A 9,403-nucleotide genomic window follows, 5' to 3' on the forward strand; every position below is an offset into this window, starting at 1 on the left:
GGAAAGTGAGGAAGCAAGCCACCAGGTCTAGGACTCGAACCATGGTTGGCCATGTGGGAGTGTCTAGCGCCTTAACCACCACGCCACCTGCTGGCCCCTAGCCTAGGATTTTTAAAATTGATGATTATTGTTCAATTTGAACAGAGAGAGGAAGGGAGAGAAAGGGAGAGTGAGAAAGCAAGCTGCCAGATCCAGGACTTGAACCATGGTTCTCCATGTGGTTGTCCAGTACCTTAACTACCACTCCACCTGCCAGGCCCAAGATAGAATTTTTTAAGACCCATTTGTGAGTTCATCTTTAATATTCTTTTCCTATTCTACCACATTCATTTCTTTGAATACATATATGCTGTGCAGCTCATTCACAAAGTAGATATTATTTCTGCCCATCCTTACAGCTTACTTTGAGTCCTTCTAGTCCCTTCCTAACAGGGAAGGTCTCTTGACCACCAGACATTGGATTTAAATGCCTTCGTTTCTGTAACTTCACTTTTTATCTACTGTGCAACCTCTGGAGGGCAAGAACTATGTCAGCCTTTTCTCTCTTCCTGTCAGCCTGCTCCTTGAGTCTCCTGTCATTCTATAGCTCTAATTCATTGTCTGAGCCTCTGGGTGACATTTCCAGCCCCCACTGGTAGTGTCCATCTAGAGCCTCTAAATCACCCTATCAGAGAAAGGTGGCCAGATTTGGCAGGATCCCAAGATTTCTGGTGAAAGATAAGATACCATGGCCAAGCCAAGGGCTGCATTTTGTGTGAAGTCCAAGAAAAGCCTTCTGTTCTTCCTGACACCCTGCTTCTGATCCTGGCACCACTGTACTCCCAAATCCGTAGGCTTGAAGCCACTTGCCTACTTTTCACCTTCCACTTCTGTTTGCTCTCATGTCCTGAAATGTGTGCAGGTCTAAACCCGTCTCCCAGCTCCTGTTTGCCCAGTCAGAAGACCCATCTCACTGCTCGCAGATTGGTCGTCCTGAAGTATGTGCACCCTCTCCTCCCACAGCCTTGGGCTCTGGCCTCAAGCCCTCAGTGCCGATTTATACTCTGCACCACCTCCCTGCCTTCTATTACACCAGCCCACATTTCATTCATTGTTACTGCATTTTCTCCCTCAGCTTTCAAAAGGGATATGGCCTGCAGTGGGTCTCCATTAGATTAGAGGTGGTCCCCATTAGATTAGATGCAGTAACTGGAAAGATCACAAAGTCTTGCTCATTTTATAACAAGGTAGGGTGATACATTCCGGTTTACTGCACTCCCATCCCTGCCTCACCTAAATACGGGGGCGTCAAAGACTTTCCTGGGGGTGCTCATAAAATCGCTGGTCTCAACCCCATTCATTGCTGTTCTAACTCTAACAGGTGGCAGGCCCAGGGCAGGAACTGTCGTGCCCGCCTCTGTGTCGAGTGCAGTAGCAGATAGTAGACATCCAGAAACGCTCTGCTGCTGGGAATTATGCAGGGGCATGTGCTATTGCTCAGCGAGGCCATGCAGAGGAGTTTAACACATGTCTGTCCCGTGGCCACCCCTTCCTTCCCCAAGCTGGAGCTGTCTGGAGGCTCATGTCAGGACTGGTCCTGTTTGGGTTTCTGTCTTACTTTAAGGGGCTTAGAGAACTTCTGTATTCTTTGATTTGTGTTTGTTTTTCCTTGGTGAACTAAAAAGAGTTGTTCCTTCTTTAAATTGTTAGCTCAGCCAGGTGGGCAACCCATTGAGAACCTATGTATTTCCTTTCTTTTTTAATAAGCATTGGTTTGGTCCTTTCTTTTTTAATAATTATTTAATTAAATTAAATTAATTTTTTAATTTTAATTTGACCAGAGAGGGGCAGAGTGAGAGAAGGAAAGAGAGGGAGGGAAAGTGAAAAAGCAAGCCACCAGGTCTGAGACTTGAACCATGGTCAACCATGTGGGAGTCCAGCTCCCTTAACCATCACGCCACCTGCCGGCCCTTTGGGTTCTTTATTTTCTAGGACAGACTCAGTTTTCTTGAATTATGCCAAAAGCTATTTGCACGTGCATAAGAGAGAGAAAGAGTGGAGAAGGAAAGCACCCCCTAAAGGACCTGGGTCATGTTCCAGTCCTTTTTTCTCTAGCTATCCATTCTGTCAGGATCCTGGGCATGCATGTGCACACCTGCTGCCGGGTCAGGACTTGAACCCTGGCAGGCCATGTGGAACTGACTTTGTCTGCATGGTGCCCAGCTGCTGCACTGCAGACCACCAGCCCGAGGGCCTCTGCGTTTTCTTTTTTTCCTTTTAAGAATTAATTTAATTTTATTATCACCATCATTTTTGATTTGATCAGAGAGAGAGATTAAGAAAGTAAGAAAGCAAGCCACTAGGACTGTGAGTTGAGCCACAGTTGGCCATGTGGGAATCCAGCACCTTAATCTGTACACTACCTGCTGCCCCGGCTTGTACATTTTCAAGTATTCACCTGCTTTCCCAACCCCCAATACTTTGGCCTCCCCATCTTACAGGTGAGGGAACTGAGACTCGTGTTAAGAGACTTATACAAGGGAACCAGCAGTTAGCGTAATGGCTATGTTGCTGGACTCCCACGTAGTCAACCACAGTTCGCGTCCTGGACCTGATGGCTTAAAACTCAAGCCGGGCGCATGTGCATGCGTACCCACCCAAGATCCCAAGAGGAGAATGGAGGAGACGGGATTGCGGTTGACCATCCCCCCTGGGGGATGATTTCTCGCTTTCTGTCTTTATGTCTCTGTCTGTCTGGCGAGCACACGCGCCCTATAGTGAAAATCGTATTTCCTTTCTTTTTTAATAAGCATTGGTTTGGTCCTTTCTTTTTTAATAATTATTTAATTAAATTAAATTAATTTTTTAATTTTAATTTGACCAGAGAGGGGCAGAGTGAGAGAAGGAAAGAGAGGGAGGGAAAGTGAAAAAGCAAGCCACCAGGTCTGAGACTTGAACCATGGTCAACCATGTGGGAGTCCAGCTCCCTTAACCATCACGCCACCTGCCGGCCCTTTGGGTTCTTTATTTTCTAGGACAGACTCAGTTTTCTTGAATTATGCCAAAAGCTATTTGCACGTGCATAAGAGAGAGAAAGAGTGGAGAAGGAAAGCACCCCCTAAAGGACCTGGGTCATGTTCCAGTCCTTTTTTCTCTAGCTATCCATTCTGTCAGGATCCTGGGCATGCATGTGCACACCTGCTGCCGGGTCAGGACTTGAACCCTGGCAGGCCATGTGGAACTGACTTTGTCTGCATGGTGCCCAGCTGCTGCACTGCAGACCACCAGCCCGAGGGCCTCTGCGTTTTCTTTTTTTCCTTTTAAGAATTAATTTAATTTTATTATCACCATCATTTTTGATTTGATCAGAGAGAGAGATTAAGAAAGTAAGAAAGCAAGCCACTAGGACTGTGAGTTGAGCCACAGTTGGCCATGTGGGAATCCAGCACCTTAATCTGTACACTACCTGCTGCCCCGGCTTGTACATTTTCAAGTATTCACCTGCTTTCCCAACCCCCAATACTTTGGCCTCCCCATCTTACAGGTGAGGGAACTGAGACTCGTGTTAAGAGACTTATACAAGGGAACCAGCAGTTAGCGTAATGGCTATGTTGCTGGACTCCCACGTAGTCAACCACAGTTCGCGTCCTGGACCTGATGGCTTAAAACTCAAGCCGGGCGCATGTGCATGCGTACCCACCCAAGATCCCAAGAGGAGAATGGAGGAGACGGGATTGCGGTTGACCATCCCCCCTGGGGGATGATTTCTCGCTTTCTGTCTTTATGTCTCTGTCTGTCTGGCGAGCACACACGCCCTATAGTGAAAATCTCCCCCCCCCAAAAAAAAAAAAAGAGAGAGAGAGACTTACACAAGTCCCATAACCATGAAGTAAAACTCATGTTTGAGCTAATGTCTTCCTGGACCTGAAGCCTGTTTCCCTCCAGGCTATCCCCTGGTAGGACAGGAATGCTACCCCTGGTGGGGTAGGAATGCAGGAAGAACTGTAGTGGTGGTGGGAACTGTGTGTTTGACACTGTTTGGTGCTTGTCCTTCCTCCTCCAGGTTCTGTCTGATCAATGCAGGAGTTTTGTACCTCTACTTCAGCAACTATCTACAGATCGATGAGGAGGAATATGGTGGCACATGGGAGCTCACGAAAGAAGGGTTTATGACATCCTTTGCCTTGTTCATGGTATGTGTAACTATAGCTTTACAGCAGGTACTTTTCTTCTTTTTTTGTAGAGAGATTTTTGCTTTAGGGCATGTGTGCTAGCAGGAGAGACAAAGACAGAAAGTGAGAAATCGCCCCCACAGAGGGAATGGCCACACCACAGTCCCTTCTCCATTCTCCTTTCAGGATTTTGGGCATACATGCACACGCACTGGGCATGAGTTTTAAGCCCCTAGGTCCAGGACTAGAACCACAGCCAACTATGGTGTAACTGTTCTGCCATCTGCTGGTCCCAACAGCAGGTACTTTAATTTCATGAAGCGTCAGTCACCCAGGGGAGCCCATTGTTTGTGTTACTCTGTATGACTGGGGTCCCGTTTTTTCAAAAGACTCCTAAGGCTGGAGGCCATGACCTCTCCTGAGATGTGGTATGATAGACTGTGCAAGTCTCCCTGTAATGTGCACATCCAGGACTTGCAGTCAGCTTCATCTGATTCTTTTTTTTTTTTTTAAAGAATTATTTTATTTATTTAACTTTATTTATTTTAATCTGATCAGAGAAGGATAGAGTGAGAGAGCGTGAGAGGGAAAGTGAGAAAGCAAGCCGCCAGGTCCGGGACTCGAACCACGGTTGCCCATGTGAGATTCCAGCACCCTTAACTACCATGTCAACTGCCGGCCCTGAGCTTCATCTGATTCTTAGCCCTGGCTAGAGATGAGAAACTGAGAAACATTTAAAAATAGTTAATAGCATTATTCATGATAGCTGGAAAGTACAAACAACCCAAATAGCCATTGCCTGATGACCAGATCTATAAAAGGTCGTATATCCCTGTGGTAGAATGTTACGTACTTGGCCATAAAATACTGTTACATGCTACAATGTGGATGAACTTTGAAAACATGCTAAGTGGAAGAATCTTCCAGAAACAAAAGACCACATATTGTATGATTCCATTTATGTGAAATGTCCAAAACAGGTAAATCCAGAGAGGCTAAATGCAGGTTAGTGATTACCAGTGGCTGTGGGTAGGAGGAAATGGGAAGTTACTGATGATGAACAGGTTTGCTTTTTGGAATGATGTTTCAGAATCAGTTGGTAGTGATGCCTGCACTATTCTGTGAATACCCTAAACACTTCAGAATTATATACTATTTTTTTGTGTTTAGTTTGCTATAGGACATCTGTGCTTTTGTGTGTGTGTGTGTGTGTGTGAGAGAGAGAGAGAGAGAGAGATGGGGATCACCCCTGGGAATGGCCATGCTGCAATCCTTTATCCATTCTCCTCTTGGGATTTTGGGCACGCACCTACATGCACGTGGCAAGATTCTCAAGCCACCAGGTATGGAACTGTGTGCGTTAGCTGTTGAGGGGCCAGCAGGAGGCATGGTGTTAAGGTGCTGGACTTCCACATGGCTGACTGAGGTTCAGGCCCAGACCTGGTGGCTTGAAAATCATGCTGGGCACATGTATGAGTATGCTCAGAATCCCAGGAGAGTGAAGGAGGGATTGCCATGGCCATCCCTCTTGGGAGGTGATTTCTCACTTTTCCTCTCACTGTATCTCTGTGTCTCTGTCCAGTGAGCACACAGTCCCTATGGCAAAAACCTTAAAAGAATGTTCTTTATGGAATATGGGAATATGGATTATAGTTCAATTTTTAAAAAGTATACACATATCCATATGTGTCTGGACCCTAGCTCAAACTAAAAAAGTCAGTCTTCTCAGGAGGTCATGCCAGGACATCTGTGTGTGTGTGTGTGTGTGTGTGTGTGTGTGTGTGTTTGTGTTTAAAGGCCCTAGGAGACTGCAGAGGGTAGCCAGGTTTGAGAACCTTGGCTTTGATATGGAGCTGACAGGTATGGTGGTGTTTTGTTTTCACATTCGATGCTATTGCTGCCACCTCCTAGCAGTACAGTATGTTTTGCTTGTGTCATTCTGCATCTATGCCTCTACTCCGTGGGCCTTGGGGATAATGTTTGGACAAGGAGGGACGGGCTTGTTGTTGCTTCTTTTGGGAGCACAGGTGGGCAGCCCTGGGCTCTGTTAGAGACAGCTTGATTTCAGCAAGATAACTTAGGTCCCCAGGCACACTGCATTGCTTAGCCCCTGGGGAGCACCCTGTGTACATGTCTTATTGAACATTTTGTTTTGTGCGGTTGGGGCTTATGACTGCTGCTTGTCTCCTAGGTCATCTGGATCATCTTCTACACTGCCATCCACTATGACTGATGCTGTACTGCTCCCACCTGCTCCCTACCTAGTCCAAAGGATCCTCTTAATTACAGCAAAGAAGTATGATTATTGGGGCGCCCCAGACACATGGAGCCTGGAAGACCCGTGTTTCCTGGACTGAGAATCAGTGTGTTGGGCGTCTGTGTTTTCTGCAAGGGTTGTGACCTGAAACTTTTTAAAGAACCAGCCACCTTTGGGGGAAGCATTTCTGAGTCTGTCACCATTTCTTCTCGGACACCATCACGTAACAGCTGTCTGCCAAGTGGAGCTGTCGTTTAATTTGATGCACCTCTGGATCCGGATGAAACATTAAAATGTCTTCCTCGGTTCTCCATCAGGTGTTCGGTTTTTAAACTATCAGTGGCATCTCAAGTCTTCTGAAAACAGTGTGACAGTATGTGCATGTCCATAGCACAGTCCAGGCAGCATAACAGTTTCCACTGTAGAATGTTTTCAGATGCTTGAATAAATCAAATCTTTAATTGAGAACCTGTTGAAGATAATCTGGTAAAGCCTTTTTAGCCCCATCTGCAGCCTCAAAACCCAGGAGGAGCACCAGAGGTGGTGTCTTCCATCCTCATCCCTTTTTTCCCTCCCTACTCTCAGCAGCTCTAGCCAGGCCTCTTATTACAGGCAGCAGGAACTTCAAAGCTGGCCTTGATTTAGGTGTGGAGAAAGGGCTTACTGCTTTCTCATGGCCCTGTTCAGCCCTGGCCTCACTGCCTCCTGCATGGCTTAGAACTAAAGTGTCATTTTGTATTTGGCCACAAGAGGGCAGATAGATGGTCAGTATGGCTGGGGAAGCTTGACCAGCTTTGAATACTAGCCACACAATGAGGTGAAATCTGAGAGCAGTGGCTGTCAGAGAAGGCTTGATGGTGGGCTTCTGAGGACCTGGGTTTTCAGGGGCCTTTTGCTTTGAGGACCAGGTGGAGGCTAGGCAACCTGAGATCTGCTCTGTGGAAACCATCCAGGCCCTCTGCTTGCCTTTTGCTTGTAGGCCACGATCCTGCCGTTGGAGGTGTGCGTACTGAGGGAGGCTTGTACGTTTTCTCAAAATGATTCTTTTCTCCTTGATGTGAGGGAGTTTCTGCCTTGCAGGTGGGGCAGGTTAGCAGTGGGGCTGTGGAACGGGACTCAACAGATAGGGGTTGAAATGGTTGGGAAACCCACTCAGAAACTGACCCGGTCAGGCTCCCGAGGAGGCTTGCTTTTTTACAGCCTTGGTCTTGCTCTCAGCTGCTTTGACCATGACTGCATGTTGCAGGCAGGGTTGTGACACTGGGAGGAGGTAACGTGACTTTCTGGGGCCAAGAGAGATGGAGCAGAGGGTACTCTTCTGTCTCAGCCCATCCCTCACTTAGGGCACAGCCTAGCCTGGGGGATGCCCAGTGCAGCTGAGTTGAGGTTCTAGGTTCTGCAGCCTTGGTTCCCTTTTTGACCCCTGCTTTGGGCCTTGATATCATCCAAGGAGGTGTCCTCGGTTAGGCTGATGTAGGAGCTGAGGGACTCCCGGAGTCCCTCACTGAGGGGAGATGCCTCCCCTGTGGCCGATGCTTCAGAAAACAGAAGGGAGCTGTGGACAGGGGGAAAAGGCTGGGTTAAGGAGTTGCCTCCTCACACTTCTACCTGTCTCCAGCAGGTCACCTCTGCTAGGAAATGGGGGGCTTCCCTGCCCCCTATCACGTCAGACCCCCACTCAACTTCTGTACTCATAACTCAGCCCTGCCCCGTTCCCGTTCCCAAGCCTGGTGTCTGAGCCTGCTCTCCTCCTGGCCCTCCCCTACCCCCGAACCCGGCCTGAGCTCTAGGAGTAGCCACTGCTCTCTGGCTCCCAGGTGTCCTTGAGTCCGCTTTGGGTTCCCAAGGTTGGGTACTTGTAACTTTCTTGTTCTGCCTTTGTGTACCCAGGGGTCCCCTCACCTGTCTAGCTCTTCCCACTTGAGTGGTGTCCTCTGCACCGTCACTGGTAGGGGTGTGTCTTTGCCAGGGAGCAGAATAGCCCGCTGTGGGACACAGGGCTCCTTGAGGAGGCAGCAGATGTCATCTGCCAGCTCTGAGGAAGAGACCTAGATGTGTGATACGACTGCCTCCAACCCACTTTGTCCCCTGCACCCTCCACCCAACAGCTTTCCCCAATGGGCGGGTGGGGTACGGTGGCCAGGGAGTGCCATGCCATTTGCCTCCTGAGATGCAACCAGAGGACCTTCTGGACCAAGTTTGTTTTTAAGAATTACTTTGTTGAACTTTATTTACTTTTTTTTGGAGAGGTTTTTGCTATAGGGCGCGTACGGTTGCCAGAAAGAGACAGAAAGTGAGAAATTACCCCCAGGGGGGATGGCCATGCTGCAATCCCTTCTCCATTCTCCTCTTTGAATCTTGGGCACGCATGCATATGTGCCTAGGGTGAGTTTAAGCCACTGGGTCCTCGAACTGCGGTCAAATACATGGGAGTCTAGCGACATAGCCATTATGCCAACTGCTGGTCCCTATTTACTTATTTTTTTAATTTGACCAGAGAGGGACAGAGTGAGAGAGAAAGTGAGAAAGCAAGCCGCCACGCCAGGACCAGGACTTCATGCCACCTGCCGACCCCTGGACCAAGTTTTAAGAGACTGGCTTCAGAGGCCGGCAGGTGGCATAGTGGTTAAGATGCTCGACTCCCACATGACCAACTGTGGTTTGAGTCTCAGATCCCGAGGCTTGAAACTTATGCTGGGCATGTGTGTGCTTGACTGAAATCCTGAGACGAGAAAAGAAAAAAAGAGGATTGCGGCATGGCCATGCTCGGATTTCTTACCCTGTCTCTCCAGTGAGCACACACACCCTATAGCAAAATCTCTCAAAAAACAGACCGGCTTCACCATGACCTGGAGTAAGAGACCTCTGAGCCCTAGTGTTTGATCAGGAAAGACCTTTGAGAAGAGGAGAGCTGAGGAGTTTCCTAGCCCTGTTTGTAGCACTGGCAGCCTGTTCTGCTCCTGTGTGGAGCAACGCTGCAGAATTCTGCAGCCAT

The 9,403-nt window shown here is 48.2% G+C and overlaps 2 protein-coding genes across 2 annotated transcripts in view; one reads left to right on the forward strand and one right to left on the reverse strand.

The window, feature by feature from the left end:
• RAB5IF (RAB5 interacting factor) overlaps positions 1-6,721 on the forward strand; it is a gene marked incomplete at its 5' end in the record, with an annotated part of 16,894 nt that extends 10,173 nt beyond the window's left edge. The window contains 2 exons of the mRNA XM_006144159.3: positions 4,043-4,172; positions 6,343-6,721. Of these exons, the coding sequence (XP_006144221.1) occupies positions 4,043-4,172; positions 6,343-6,384 (172 nt within the window). The remainder of the gene's footprint in view (positions 1-4,042; positions 4,173-6,342) is intronic.
• Positions 6,722-7,007: 286 nt separating this feature from the next.
• SLA2 (Src like adaptor 2) overlaps positions 7,008-9,403 on the reverse strand; it is a gene marked incomplete at its 5' end in the record, with an annotated part of 14,502 nt that continues 12,106 nt past the window's right edge. Inside the window, 2 exons of the mRNA XM_027770192.1 lie at positions 7,008-7,963; positions 8,311-8,443. Of these exons, the coding sequence (XP_027625993.1) occupies positions 7,798-7,963; positions 8,311-8,443 (299 nt within the window). The remainder of the gene's footprint in view (positions 7,964-8,310; positions 8,444-9,403) is intronic.

Source organism: Tupaia chinensis, unplaced genomic scaffold, assembly GCF_000334495.1.
Source record: "Tupaia chinensis unplaced genomic scaffold, TupChi_1.0 Scaffold000115_1, whole genome shotgun sequence".
Classification (NCBI taxonomy): Eukaryota; Metazoa; Chordata; class Mammalia; order Scandentia; family Tupaiidae; genus Tupaia; species Tupaia belangeri.